This window comes from Lotus japonicus, chromosome 1, assembly GCF_012489685.1.
Source record: "Lotus japonicus ecotype B-129 chromosome 1, LjGifu_v1.2".
Lineage (NCBI taxonomy): Eukaryota > Viridiplantae > Streptophyta > Magnoliopsida > Fabales > Fabaceae > Lotus > Lotus japonicus.
Window position 1 is genome coordinate 130203567 of NC_080041.1, and position 16011 is coordinate 130219577.

The 16011-nt window shown below is 35.4% G+C and overlaps 2 protein-coding genes across 3 annotated transcripts; one reads left to right on the forward strand and one right to left on the reverse strand.

The window, feature by feature from the left end:
- Positions 1 to 640: 640 nt before the first annotated feature.
- Positions 641 to 3486, reverse strand: LOC130730745 (BTB/POZ and MATH domain-containing protein 5-like). 2 transcript variants are annotated; one of them, XM_057582837.1, is made up of 3 exons: positions 2939 to 3486; positions 1277 to 1327; positions 641 to 967 (listed from the first exon to the last, which is right to left on the reverse strand). In XM_057582837.1, exons 1-3 carry the CDS (start codon positions 3310 to 3312, stop codon positions 844 to 846), a joined length of 549 nt encoding a protein of 182 aa, XP_057438820.1. In that variant the 5' UTR covers positions 3313 to 3486; the 3' UTR covers positions 641 to 843. The 2 variants fall into 2 exon arrangements, with proteins under 2 accessions (XP_057438820.1, XP_057438821.1); XM_057582838.1 differs by lacking the exon at positions 1277 to 1327 and having other exon boundaries at positions 2939 to 3451.
- A 6603-nt stretch (positions 3487 to 10089) lies between these two features.
- LOC130730746 (uncharacterized) lies at positions 10090 to 14052 on the forward strand. Its single transcript, XM_057582839.1, has 5 exons — positions 10090 to 10404; positions 10696 to 10876; positions 11318 to 11732; positions 12539 to 12610; positions 13276 to 14052. Exons 1-5 carry the CDS (start codon positions 10312 to 10314, stop codon positions 13778 to 13780), a joined length of 1266 nt encoding a protein of 421 aa, XP_057438822.1. The 5' UTR covers positions 10090 to 10311; the 3' UTR covers positions 13781 to 14052.
- Positions 14053 to 16011: the final 1959 nt, after the last annotated feature.

A 16011-nucleotide genomic window follows, 5' to 3' on the forward strand; every position in this document is an offset into this window, starting at 1 on the left:
TGTTTTGAACAGCTTCTTTGGCTGCCATCCACTAGCAGACCATGGTGCAGGTGCAGGTGCAGGTGTGAGTACTACTTCAGCGGGTATTGCTGACAGTGAAGGTGAAGGTGAAGGTGAAGCAAAGGGTGAAGGTGTTGGAGATCATGACCCTATTCCTTGTGGTGGAAGCACAGTGATGACAAGCTTTTGGCCAGATTTGCAGAGCAGTTTATGAAGTCACTTCCATTCACTCTGATCACGTTGTCCTTCCAAGCAGGGTATTTGAATGCTGCAAATTAATCAATTGAGTTGAAGTTTATACATATAAAATTATAAATATATATATATATATATATAGACAAATTAAACATGGTTAAGTAGTACTTGTTGATCAAGGGAGAAAACGAATTGAACTGAACGAGCTTACTAAGTGTGTCGCCTACACGAAAGACCTTGTTTGTAGCCCAAGCTTTATAATCAAACCAAGCTGTCCATCCATTGTAATCACAAACTATGAAATCTTCTTCCACAGCCAAGGTTAAGAAGATAGTATAGCAGTGAGAGCAACAAGGATGATGGCACAAGAAAGAGCCATGCTTGGTAATCCACTATATGAAGTTTTAATTATAGCTCTTGTTCTGTTTTTGTGACATATGATACAGATTCAAATATTCAATACCAATTTATATGATAAGATCTGCAGTACAAATTCATTATAATTCGAAAAGCCGACCATATCTCACAATGCTTCCATGTGTCTAGATAAAATCAACTTACAAGTTCTATGTAGATATAAAGATTAAGTTCAAATGCAAATTGCTGTAGGTAATATACAATTCATCAACTGAGGAGTTTGCAAATCATTCAGGTCCCTCGGTGCGTGTCCTCACTCCTTACAACACCAACGCTACAATTCACAATGAGGCAATCATCTTTGAGGTATCCTAAAGTCTCCAGATCTGTTTTCTTAAGAAACCGCTTGTAACCCCTGAAAAATGTCAAACATTTGTCAATAGAATTCACCAAACTGATTATTCAATTACATTCTGACAAGCATTACATACTAAGAATCTTTCAGCACAAGTCATGTAATGTAAAGAGACTAGACACTTGTTTCAAATGGGGTAAAAAGTGGATTTTAGTCCACATTGAGGACCAGTTTATTGCAACTAACAGCAGTGGCGGAGCCAGCAATTTGATCTCACCGGGGCCAAGAACGAAAATAGAACAACAAAGAAGAAGAAACAGTTGTGGGTTTTCAACAATACAAAAGCTAATTTTTTTATAAGAGATTTACAAAATCTTGGGTGTAGCCATGGCACAGGCAGGCCACTCCCTGCCTCCGCCCCTGCATACAAGAACATACAGAGTGTTTAATTTTGATGTGCTAATAACACAAACAATACTATCAAAATTATATATCACGATATATGTACATATGCATAGACATACAATCGACATACCAAGTATCGACATACCAAGTATGTCGCGATTTTTGACCGTCACAACTTGCAAAGTTCTTAAAAAAAGTGAAAATGCATTTCTAGCCGTCCAAAATAAGTATGATATATATTTTTTTTTACGCTTACAAGTATCCTTCAAAGGAAACAATCATATTCGAACCAAGAACATCCACGTCGCAGTGGGCTAACTCCCCCAACAATATTTTTTCTATCAATAAGACTCAACATCGAGACATTGCTTAAAGACAATCAAACATGTACATGAGTCAACCCGCTGGTATATGTCTAATACTATACATATGTGCAAAAATCAATATTTCTTCTTAATATTAACACCATGACTGAAGAAGGGCTAGCACAACCATAGGTAGCTGAGTTGAGAAAGATTCATTGGAAAAAAAAATGACTTAATTGCACTTTTGGTCCCCCAACTATTGCCTTCCTAAGAAAATCGTCCCCAAACTTCAAAATTAGCAAAACACGTCCTCCAACTATACACCCGGTTGCAAAATTGGTTTTCCGTTAACTTCCGTCCAAAACTTAACAGATTGCTGGAAAATAAAATAAAAAATCACCATCGATTCTATCCCATCCTTGTCCCTTTTCCTCCCTCTGTCTCTGTCGTCCCCTCTTTCACCTGCAACCTACCCATGAAACCCATCCCCACCCAAAACCCATCGCAACCCACCGCACCTCACCTGCAACCCAACCCCATCCCCACTGTCACCCGCAACCCACCCCTGAAACCTCACCCGCAACCCACCCCTGAAACCCACCCCTCACAAAGGCACCAATCTCGCTACCAGCCCAACGATTCAGATATGAGATTTTGCAGGTGATGAGGGTGAGGTTTGAATCTCAAAAACCCCAAATCCATACCGAACGAAAACCCCAACTTCCATAAGGAGAAGGCGAGCTCAGATCGAAATCGAAGGAAGAAGGCGAGTTGATGGTGGAAAGCGGTCAGTGATGGCGGCGAAACAGGAGCTTGGAAAACGCCGCCATCACCGGCATAACAGGAGCTTGGCGGTGTAACGAAGAAGAAGAGAGCATGGCCCAATTGAAGAAGTTGGAACAGAAAGAAGAAGGTGATGCTGGAACAGGAAGAAGAAGAATTTTTCTTTTATTTTTTAATTCATTTTTAACGGAATATTCTGTTAGTTTTTTTACGGAAGTTAACGGAAAACCAATTTTGCAACCGGGTGTATAGTTGGAGGACGTGTTTTGCTAATTTTGAAGTTTGGGGACGATTTTCGCAGGAAGGCAATAGTTGGGGGACCAAAAGTGCAATTAAGCCGAAAAAAAATCTACCTACCGAATGTGATATCCGAGTCTTGAGATGATTTTATCGGCAATGACGATTAAATACAATGAGTCGAATTAAAAAGTGATTGTTTAAATTAGTACATCGAAAGTTTGATCCTAAGCCTTTCAAGTAGATATTTAACTTTTACCACACTCGGGAGCAATTTAGTAAAAAAAGTAGGCAAACTTACCACATGCTGCCACTACACGTCAACATGTAGGGTCCACATTCCGGCATGGTGTGAAAATGGCTATGCACTATATGCTTCTGGTTTCCACTCTGATCCAAAACTCCCAACTCGAACAGAGCCTTCACGTTCTTGCTTGCTTCGCTAACCAGCACGATGAAGATTGACACGTAGGCGCCGCCGTCGTCGGCGTTCTTGCCGTCCGGGTAGAAGTAGACGGCGAAATCGTGCCCGTCCACCGCAAACCGGTCGGATGCCAAGTACTTTCCGCTCCCAATCCCGTTCAGCGATGAGTAACTCGTGATCTGGAATTCCTGAGAAACCTTCACGGTTTCAGGGATTGGTGGTGGTGTGGATTCTCCGATCACCTTGTCCATGGCGTAGGCGTAATTGAATTAACTCTCAACCATGAACCACCACCACGTGTTCAAGACTTCAAGTAAACTTGGGTTTGGATTGTCTCATTGTCCTGTTTGACTTGTAAAGGATAGAAGATATGTTAGTCAATTTTTTTTTTTGTGACATAGTCAAATTATTATGTAATGTACAAAGTCTTTATTTAAAATAAAATAAAAACTACTAGTAAGTTTCCATTCAGTAGGTCTTCACTTTCTTTTTTTCTTTTTTTAAAGCAGAATATCTATCTATCTATCTATAAACTATATAAAGGAGAGTTTTTGCAGTCTTGAGGGCAATTTTGTAATTCAATCATTCAATGCACTATAATCTAATTTTTAGTATGGATATTTTAGTAATAGAATACATTATTTCATGAAGAATCAATCACAGCCGTACATCCTCAATCACATTTTCCTTCAGCCCTTTCCCCTTTCTTTCTTACGTTTCGTTTTGGTTTTTTCCCATTCCCACAACCTTCCGTTTTGTTTTCCCTTCACTTCCTCTGTAATTCACTAATTGCTCGGTTTTTCATTAGACAAATAGGGGCCGCACACACACCAGCAAAAATGGAAAAAGCGAGTACGAGATGGAGACAAAAAGATCGAGACGATGTAGAACCAGCGACTGCGACCTTATCTGATGAAGCTCTGCGACCACAACAACAAGCTCTGATGTCAGCCGCTCCCCATGTGCTCATACTCGAAAACGGCTGTCTGATATGGGTAATTTTCTGTTTTATGCGATCTTTCCTCGTTGTTGCATGTTCTGACTTTGACATATTGTTTTATCTCACATCTTCTCTTCCTGTTTCTTCAACAGGCAAGTCCCACTCATCATTATCTAGATTAATGGTAAGAACTCTCTTTTAAATGCATTTTTGCATCTGATTTTGCAGTCATGTGAAACACTAATTTTGATGATTTCACATAAAAGATTACATTTGCAGGGTTGGTCCTGATATTGTGCTTCCAAGGTCGTTTATATGAAAATTCTTTCAAGAATAGTTTGAAAAGGATTTCAACATGGCAGATATTGACCCTGAAAAATCAGTAAGATCTTTAATCCTTTCCTTAGTAATAAATTGTCACAGATTTCCCCTTTTAACTTAAATTCTATGTTAACTTTTGACATGGTGATCTTGCATTTTGTGTCACCAATAATTGTTTTGATTATACACAATTTAAACCTAAGTCACATATGTACATGTTTTAGACAGGGTGCATGTATCTGAGGTCAAATTGCCTTGAAAAGGCTTGCAGATATTCCACGCCCATGGATCAATCTTTTTATAACATAAGAGAAAAAAACATAATTGTGCTCAAGTTATATTTGGGTATATCCACACAATTCAAAAAAACAAGCAATGGTCTTGAAAAAAAACCACATCACATTGCAAACCCCAAGCAACCGCCCATGCAAACAAAGCTCCCCCATCAAAACCTGATAACTGTCCTGTTACCAACAACTCATGCACCCAACTAAACCTCCATACCAAACCCCTTTTCCAAGTTTTCTTAATTTTATTAGATTATTGTGATATGCTATTTGTCCAGTATTTCTATTCTGAATGAAAATCGATTTGCATATACAAAGGCAGTTTCGTTACCTGTGCTTTCCTTTACAGTTTAGAGTTTCACTCTATTTTTTTTTTTTATCAAGGTGTAAAATCGAAAGGAGTCTTTATCCACTATTTGGTGTGGTTTGAAAAGTTTGTGACACGAGAATCAGATAGAATGTGGAATAAAGGGAGGATAATTTATGAGAATTGATTTAATTTTCTGTTGTTGGTTCTCATCATGGTTACAAACTGATATATAGATGGTTACTCAGGAGGATGGATGCGTTAGGACATAGAGGACTTCTAAGCTGATTTGAAATTGAGAAGGCACATGTAAACAAATTACAAGCTTTTCCCGTTTCCTTTTAGTTTAACCTTCTTTTTACCTTTCATTTGTTCTTCTTAATCATCCTTACTCCTTACTATGTTATTTACGGCATCATCTTCTCTTTCTCTTGGCCAAGGTAATAAATTTCATGCTTTCTCTGTGTTGAGTTGTTTTGTGTTTTTTTTTTTCGCTCAGATTTTGTGCTCATAGGTCAACTAGGAGATTAACAAAGCAATTAAGGAGTGTGACAATCAAAGGCTTCAGAACAAGTACGACAATGCTACCTATATGTCATTTAGAGAGCCTTAATGTTTCTTCTTCTCTTGGTTCTTTTCTTTGTTTACTTCCATATGATATAGGCTCTAATTTTGATTTATGCTTTGTGGTGTAGGAACTGTTTACCAGAGATTCATGCTTTTCATCATCGACCAGAGGTGATTCATGTACAAAGGAGGAGAGCAAAGATGTATTTATTTCTTACTGTTTTTATGCTATTTCAATGTATCTTTGGACATAAATTGATTAATTTTACTATTAAATTCCAGTTGTATTGATTTGGTAGATGTTTTCCATTGAAGTGTTTCTGAAAGACAAATCGATCAAGGGGAGCACATATCAAATTGAAGCTGCAAGATTTATTTCAATTTTCCTCCTAGCAATTATCGTAACCCCGAAGGTACTTCTGAGGGGAAAACAAGCTTCTATAGCCCACCTTCTCCCTCTCAGCTCTTCTTTCTAGCACAAACCCCCCCAGTCCTGACCCGTTTAATAACTCACCACAACGTTGGAAAACCAGATATTGGAAAAGCTCTTTTATTAGTTTGCTAATTTTGTTCTCATTATCATGGTTGTTCTGTTTTCTACTTTGCATGTATTGTTTACTTCATTTCTTCTTATGATGGTTGTTCTGTTTCATTATTTCCTCTTATTTGTAATGTTTTGGGGTTTGGGTTATAATGGTTATTCTTATTATGTCTTTATCTTTATCATGTATAATGCAGATCAATATGAGCATGCCTGTATTTCGTGTAACTGACCACCTTGGGGCTTTTCAGGTGAAGTTTGAATGGAAACATGTTTGTTTCTTTTTGCTCTATTAAGCCAATCTAATCCAAATCTTGAAACATAAATTGAGTCCCTTGAAGGTAAGGACTTTAGAAAGCTGTCATGGTTTGTGATTTATTTTGTAAACAGTGGTATACTTATTTGTATAGGGTACCTAGAGAAATGGAAAGACCATAGTTTTTGAATAGGTTACTAATTTGGAGAGGTGAATTGTTATTTTCTGAAATTCTTACTTGCATACATGTGGTTAACTTTTGTTTTCATTATATATTCAGTGTATGCTGCTTTTTTATCATTCATATTGCCTTCTTTTTTTAAGAGCTCTAACTCTCTAATTGTATTTCTCCCCATGTGAATATCTGTGTCATTTTTCTCATTTGTATGTGACCCCCTTGCAAGATGATGGCTTCTATGAAGGTAATCAATAATTGTTATCTCATAGCTTCTCTGATTAATAGGTTACTGATTTGGAAAGGTTAGCTTCTTAACTGCTTTATCTATCTCTAATGGTCAAGCAGTTGGGTCTACTGATTATGTTCCAAAAACATGCTTCTTTGACACTGTTGTTATGCAGGTATATATAATTACATCTCTTCTTTTAAAATTCCTGTGTTTACAAGCTGAGGGTGCTGCTAAAAGGTCTGAGGAGGCTGGGTTTGTTGATGTTGCCCATGTTCCTGAGCTTCCAATGCTGGAAATCTTGCATGGATTGCAAGTGCAACAAACTTCACAAAGTTGGTAAGTGTATCTAGATATAGAAAGAATATATAAAGTGTATCAAGTTTTCATGTTTTTTCAACTTTCTTTCTTTCTAAGTTTCTTTCTTTTGTGGGCTTAGGATTCTGAGTTCCCATTTGTACTAATAAGGGATGATATATATCTTCGATTTTTAAGGGCATTATGACAAGTTGAGTGGAATTTTGAAATGGTGTATTGAAATTGAAACTTGGTGTAATTTTGAAATGGTGTAGAGCGATGAAATAAAATCAGTCTATGACAAGTTGAGTGGTTTATTGCAAAGATATGAAGATATAACACGGGAAAAAAAAATACATTTTAGCATCCGAAGTATAAAACTTATTGGATAATCATCATATCGAATTTCATTTATATTTTTGAAATTGAAGTTCAGTTATTAGTTATTACTCTTGCAAAAAAGCTTGAAACGTTTCTTTTTTTGGAATCAAAGTGAGATACTAAGCTTGGAACATATCTAAGTAGACACTGCACAAGACTGGCAAGTAGATATCGTCTATAGCATAGACAAATCTAAAGCATCAAAGCTAGAGAATGACTGGAATGTAGTAGTTTAAAAGAGTAGATATCATCTATACTATAACATAGACAAATCTAAAGCATCCAACTGATCCAAGCTAGAGAATAATTGGAATGCAGTAGTTTAAAAGAGAATATAGAGAAGGACTGAATTAAAATTGATTATTGATTCTCGAAGTTAGCTCAAGTGGTAAGAGCTATGTGACATACGGGTTTGGGTGAAATGGGTGAAGGGTCTAGGGATCGAAAGAGGACTAATTTATTAACATTTCTAAGAACTAACAGAGGTCTATAAAAAAAGAGTTTAACTATTAAAATTGTCTTTAATGATATACTGTTGGTTTTTAGAATTTCAATAATTTACGGTTTCAAAAGAAAATTATGAATTTCAATAGTTTGCATAGAAATTAAAATAGTGCAATTTAGTGATTATATTATCCATTCATTTCAGTTAAATTTGACCAAATTTTAAAAGTTTTTATTAGTAATTTAGCAGTTATAGAATTTTAATTAAAAAGAGAAATTAAATTAACTTTACCCCAATTTATGTCCGAATGTGAAATAATGGAATTATGACTTTGATTACCATATTAAAATCTGTCATGACGGTTACAACTATTATTATGACACCTTATAACAGAGGAGGTTATTTTTTTTTGAGAGGAGGTTATTATTAGAGCCTCTCCAATGCAAGGTTATTAGTTCTTATTTTTGAGTTAAGAACTAATAACTTTATTATTGGAGGTGCTGACATGAAGCTCTTAGTTCTTAAAAATAAGAACTCAGATCTTATATAAAGAGTTTTACTTTTTAAGTTCTTAGCTTAAAATATTAATTATTTCTCTCTCATCCAAATTACTTTATGAGTTTTGTTTTTTACTTTATAAAAATAAAAAAGTATAAATAATGTGGTTGGTTACTTTATTAAAAAATTTCATTTCCGATAGTGATTGTAACAATTTTCATAGTACTTTAAATGTAGTTTATAAAGAAGTCTTTCGCAATGCCATATGATGAAATTTTTTTACAGGAAATGTGGAACGATACATTCTCAGTTTTATTCTCAATGTAATTATTTCAATTGTAAAAAAATAAATAAAATAATTCAGCGTTTATTTTTGGCACATACAAGTTATTTCAACTCACTGTAATAAACTATTCAATAGATATAAAAAAACCATCAATCGAGCATTTAGGAAAACAACAACAAAGATAACAATATGACAACTCAAAAAAATAAAAACAAACATTCATTACAAAATTAAACTTACAAATTTAAGATTTCTTATATATAAATTAAATATTGTTCCTTTTAATCTATAAAATATCCTTAAAAAAAATCACAAAATGTAAAAAATTCGCATAAAAAAACAAAAGTAAATATCCCTGTGCATCGCACGGGTAAAAAGTACTAGTACTATATAATAATGAAGAAAATGACAAGATATACAATCTCCTGAGTAATGTATAAAAATCCACACGATCAAGGCTCACTTTCTTAGATATTGTAAAAATTAAATTTGAGTATATATTTTTAATTTTTAATTTTATCCAAAAAGGTATTAGTTCAATGTTGAGGAGGTTTTACGCATTTGAGAATAAGAATTATCAATTAACATCCGGGAAAAAATTACCTATAATGCTTTGGTGCGGTTGAAAAAAAAAAAAGTAAATGAGCGCCACCACCTCAGTTGAAACGTTAAGTTTTGGATGAGAAGTCATATGCTTAATTTTAAAGGAGGACTAAAATTGCTAAAAGAGTAAGGGACTAAAACCAAGCAATCACTATATTAGGGGATTAAAACTGTGATTAAGTCAATAATAACAAAAAGTATATAATACAGGTAACTATTGGTGTCAGTCATTAAAAGTGTCATTTGAACTCTAGTTGAAACACCCACCAATAGGAGGAGTTGCACTATAAATAAGAAATTTGACATGAGAAAGCTAGCAACTTTTTTTTTATAACATTCTCTTCACGTGGGGATCATATATTATATGAATTTCTTTTAATTCTTTTTTGAAATACTCTTTCAATTCGGTGGAACTTACTTGGATTTATTGAATTAAAAAAACATTAAAATACACCTTTATAGAGTAAAAAAGTGTATCTTAATGTCTTTTTATATAAGACTAAATACTAGACCCTAGAAATATTTTTATTTTCACATGTAAAAAAATAATTTAAAAAGATTTCTTATCATTTTCCGAGTATACCCCTTATATTTATATTTATTGAAATTCTATAATTATAATTACTATTAATAATTATTTTTTTCCAAAACTTAATATATTAGTTTAAAAAGGTAAATGTGTAAAATTTGCATAAAGTTTTTTTTTGAACGAAAAAATTTGTATAAAGTTAATATCATTACATGTAGATATGTAGATGAACTTATAATTAAGATGAGTAATAATGCATTTTCCGTAAAAAAAAAAGATAGAGTAATAATGAAGGTGAAAACGGAAAAGCTAGAACGTGAAACATCAGACAAACTCCATTTGTATTTTATGGGACTCCAACGTGGACTTTCACGCTCGCGCCTGCCATTGATTCTAGCATTTCGGAAGATTCTAGATTAAACATGTGATCGATCTCTATGTTTTGTTTCCTGGTTAACATAACAAACGGATCACAAAAATCTTTTCATTTGTCCCAAATCTCAATTATGCAAAATCCTTGGTCCCCATGAGCGATAACTGGATGGGGTGGTGAAAACTGGTTTCTTCAGCCAGTTTTTCTGTCCAAAAATGCTGCAGAAACTGTCTTTGATGGCTTCTCATGGTTACCCTTCAGGTCTTCTCTTACATCAAGAACTGGGCTTGCCTGGCAGCTATATGAAGGTAACAACAACTCTCTCTTCCAAATTCCTCCATCTTTGGAAATGGGTAAGCAGGGGATGATTTAATTTTTCATTGCTAAATTTACACAATTATAAAATGTCTAAATAAATGATTATTAGGCATAGTAACACTCATCATGAAGTCATGGCGTTACTGTTTTTATTAACATTCTTAACATTAGTTTAGCTGGTTCTGCTACTTACTTATTGTCTAGGTAGTTACTATGACAGTCTTATTGTGGACAAATTTGTATGCATAAATTTTTATTTTCATATTTTTTTTTCAAGACAGGGTTGTCAAACATTATTGCCTTCTCCAGTAGCTAAACCAGACATGATCAGATATCAATCTCCTTGTCTTAAGCCAAATCTATGTGAGGAGTTAACGAAAATCCGAAGTGATTGCTTTGATTGCAATCAGTTTGTCAATGCTGACTTCTCAACTCAAAGGCCTGTGCTTCTTGATGTCCAAGGTATGTTTGATCCATTAATCATTTTGTGGTTGAATTTTTCGATACGGCTAGACAGTTGTTTGGCCATTCCCATGTTTAATGTTTTAGTAGAATGTAGAACATTTCTTGTAATCAGTAAAGGGATGTTATGTATTTATTAGTACTAATCTGCTCCATTGATGGATTAAACCAGAGAGCCGAAGACTGAAATTTATTTGATGGATTTTTTAATTTAATCTTATTTTCTCATTGAATAGTCATGTGGTAATTTAGCACATTCAGCTAGCAGAAATAGGGAATGGAAATTAATCACAAATAATGACACACAGACAAAAATTTCTCTCTTGCTCACGCATTTACTTTGAAGATGAATGCCTAAAAGGATTTGTATTTGCTAAATCCTGTTCTTATGTTATTTTCTTATCCTGACTTCTGAGTAACATTATCTATCTTTTGATGCAGCCCCTTGCTCTGAAGCATTACTTTTTGGCTTTGGTATTGTTGAAAAATGCACTAAGCATGATCAAGTTTTAAACTTCCTAATGTCTGGGACTGCTGAAACTGGGATTGGTGGAGCAAATTTATCATTATTATCGGACTTGATGAGATTACAGTTGTCAGGCATGGATGATCCTCAGCAACCATTGGCATCTTTTATCTACCCATATAGCAAATTCGACATCCAGAAGTCTTTGCTGTATTTTGCTCAGGATCCAGCCCTTAGTTCAAAGATTACAGTTCTTCCAGATGGTCAAATCACGTTTATGGGTACTGGGATTGAGATGAAAGATCTTCTTTCTGTAGTTGCTGAGTCATACTTGACAAAAACCTTACATAAGGGCGAAAAACACTCGGTGCTTGTCCCTCACTTCATTAGGTAAATATGTTTACCTGCTTAAACTCCAACCAGTTGAATGAAATTTTTACTGTCCAGACTCCAGACATCTAAAAGACTTTTTGATTACTAAAATTCACCTTTTCAAATTAGAACAAAATGATCATCTAATTTTCTTCGTAAACTCTGTTGATCCTTGGTTAACATTAACCACTGTGTATTTATTAACTTTCAAAATCTAATGAAGAGATTTGTCAGAATATGTTTGTGAATCATGTCTCTTCTCTACTATAATGTCAAAGAATTATCCTTTTACATGGTGTCTAGATAACAGAGTCTTTGCATGGTTAAGCATGAACATTGTGGATCATATAGATAGGGTAAAGAATCCTAGAGTAAATACTAGAGAAAATAGAAAACTCATTTGAATTTATCGCCTATTACATCCATTAAGCTCCTTTATATAGCTTAGAAACACTAAATAAATCAAATCCTAGAACAGATGAGTGTAATGTATAAGGACCTTCTAATATTTTAACCTTGATTACAGGACAATAAACCTCCATTATCATTTTCTTCCTGTTTGTGGAGTTTATGTATATGTTTTCATTTTAAGATTTTTGGTGCAATGAAATTTATTAAATTGTGTCATTATGCATGGTGGTTGTAACTTGTGGATGTTCACATGGTGATTTCTTGCTTCAATTGATTTTTCACTAAATTTGTGATATTACCATCATGTTCTTCAGTAAATAGATATCACCATCACGTTTTAGTCTCCAGATTTAACAGTCTATTGTTTGTTCTGTATCAAGAAACTGACATTTGATGAGATTTTTTATGGACAGGGTGAATATCAATGAAGCAGGGAGCAAAAGTCATTCCTCCACCTCAAATTTCCAATCTACCTTAACTGCTCCTTCAAGAAGGAGCGCAAGAATACTTTCCTTGATTGTTGCCCTGTTTTCTGGCTCAGTTTTGCTCTGATGTTTGAAAATGAAAAAAAAGATGTTCATCTTCAACTTCTCCTACGTTTAGCATCTAAATCGTTAAGCTTTAGCCTGTTTCTGTAGTTCAAAGTTTTTTTGAAAGGGAGTCTTTTTGTACGGATCTTTTCATTTGATGAGAGATCAAACATAACCATCACCATATTGCAAACTGCAAAGTTGAGAAATTCTAGCAACACACTCTGAACACACACTTCATGTGGTTGGTTAATATTTGCAAACGTCAACACCATTTTTCTCTTGCAATTTATTTCGTCTACACTTGAGCTCATGACCTATGAGAAGAGTCCATCTGAACTAATTTTTGGCATACTCAGGCCAATGCGAAATGGTAGCTATGGATAAACATTTGATATGATGATTTCTTTCAAAAAAAAGAAAGACTTTCGATATGATGAATCATATGGAGTAATGGAGATATCATGTTCAACTGTTCGGCTGCATTTATTGACTTCATTTAGGCTGAATATATCTATCTGCCCTGTTGTTGTGGATACTGGATAGTCTAGCCTACTGAATATGCAATGTCTATAGTAATATCTTGCTCAAGATATGCATAAAATTAACCTTTTTCTTTTGTTTAGCAGTCCTGATAAAGTCAAACTCAAACCATCACAAAAAAAGAACAAGAAAATCAGCAGAGGGAGGGATCTCTACAAGAAGAACTATTCACAAGCATGTGAGATTCTTCTGTCCATGATGTTTGACAAGAAACAACGCCGGAAAACAGCAATCCCTTTGCTGAAGAAATGTGGCCCTGAGCTTTCTGAGCTCCTGACACAGTTTTCCGCTGCCATCGCCGGGACTGGCCTCGCTGTCCTCCTATCTGTATTCTGTGAGCTAGCTTGTGGAAGGGTTCATCTCTGTGCATCTAACGTGTTCAGCACTGGGTTAGGATTTGGGTTGGTTTGGCTTTCTTGGGCTGTAGTTAAGCTCAGGGCCACAATTACCAGCATCAGCAAAAATGCAGGTAAGTTGAGTTTTAAAGATGAGGACATGATTCAGAAACTGGATAGGAGCATCAGAGATATTTACTTCAGCGCTGCAGCGTTGCTAGCGGTGGCGGTGCTGAGACTTGCCTGAGTAACATCTCCAAGTTTGTATCTTTCAGAAGTGTTAATGCTATGTAGCTAACTGGGTATGATCATGTTATATCTGGTTGGTTGGTTGTGTAGAGACATGGTTTTTGATGAAGCAAAGTTTCAGAAAAGTTCCACCATAAAATCTTCAGGGCACCAAGTTGATGAACAGAACTTTTGTTGATTTCCTAGTTTCAATTTAACCCAGGCAGCATTGCTTGGTGTTAGTTTATAGTACAATTTTGTCATGGAATTAATGAACTGATTTTTTTTTGTTACTTTTACTGTTAAAATTAATACCAAGTTGAAATTAGTACTTAGGTAGTGCTACAAAAATGTCATCAACTAAAGGAATCTAAAACAAAAACCTACGGCGATATGGCACAATACTTAAATAGTTAAACCATCCAAATGACTATTTTTACCATTATAAATAAAACTTAAATACCTAAGAATGCGGTCAAGCCTTCTAACTCCCTTCACTATGACTGACCTCTATTAGAACAGCACACTGTTCTGCTCAGAATATACCTTGAGTGGTACTTAGCCTTTCATGTTCTTCTTGGCTTATTTCCTCTGAATCCAAAACAATTTACATGTTGGAGAGATCCTCGGACACCTGGATAACTGTTTGAAATATTGGTCCTTCATAGATTCCTTCATGATGGGGCCCCTGTGGAGGCTCATCACTTGCAAATGCCTCGCATTCTGCATTATATATGCTGCAAATTCAAAATCATGATACATGTAGTTTCGAATAGAGCATGTTCTGAGATGTAACGAAACACATTCTGGAACAGGTTCTGTATATGCCCATTTTTCTTTGCCAAATTTAGCACGCTTTTCAAATTCAATGACAAGAGCTTGAAGCTTGGGACAATGAGAGAGCACTTCCACTACCCTATCCCAGCCATGGAAGATATAAAAACATAGCTCAATGCTGATTAAGTTTCGAAACACGGGCATTCTTGTGTAGTAGGGGTTGATGTATCCACCCGCTCTATAGAAACTTGACATTATAGACGGCAGGAACATCAATGCATTGATACATGCTTGATACATGCTTTCTTTGTTTTATATGGTGTAGCATAAGTGTAATCTCCTCTAAAATTCTAACTCTAGCATACAAATCCACAAGGTTGGGACACCCAGATAGAACCTTTCTCGTACACACTGAGAGAGACACTGAGGATGATCAACCGACTCAAAGTTCTGAACGTAAAACAATCCACTGAGCTTCAAAACAACAACTTCGTGAGGTGAAGATGCTGGGCTAAGAGGACACGAGCCATGTGGGTGAGGACAGGTGGAGATTCTCGACGCCACGGCGTTTCGCGGCTTCAACCCCCACTTGTCCACTTTGAAGCCGTGAAGGAGGCAGAGTTTAGAGCGAAACATGAGGCAAAGTGTTTCGATGGGCTGGTGCTAGACGCGCGGGGAGAGCAGAACTGTGTCGACCATGCGAAAGAAACGAAGGTAGTCGTCTTTGTCTTGTGTGCCTTCATCGTCGAAGTTGAGGGCGGTGAGGGAGTGGCAGTGTGAAGTCCACCGCTTGGAGAGAACGGTGGTGGTGAATGCGAATTTGGTCGGCAGAAATGAGAGTATGTGTATTAGCATCTCGTCAGGTAAGGCGCTGATCCGATCAAACACCGGCGGCGGCGGCGGCTTCATCTCTGGTTGTGACATTTTGTTTGACTCCAAGGAGAATATCAGGTTTCATATTTATACTATTACCGGTGTGTTTCACCCGTGCGTTGCACGGCGGATTTTTATTTTCAGATTTTACCTATCATGATTGATATAAAAGAAACAATAGTTTCACAAAAAAACAAAGATATGATTTTCGTGATTGAAATACAACGATGACAAAAATGTTATAAATTGAAGATTTAAGTACAGGTAAACAAACAAACAACACCAATTAACGAACGATATAGTATTGGAGTCAGCTACTATTTAAAATATATAAATTAGTCTAATGAGTAGATGAATGTCTTCATAAAAATCTTCAAAGTTGACTATCTAGGGAATTCAAGTCTTCTCAAACCATGAAACTGCAAATACATAGATTTGTGTAGATTAAATTAGGTTTATATGGTAATAAACAAAACTTAGTTTCAATGAACATTAAAAAAAAAAAATTCTTTCAAATATAACATTGGCTACTTTCAATACAATTTTTTTAGTTAATTCATATTAAATGTTGGTTCCACTATGTAAAATGATGAACATGTA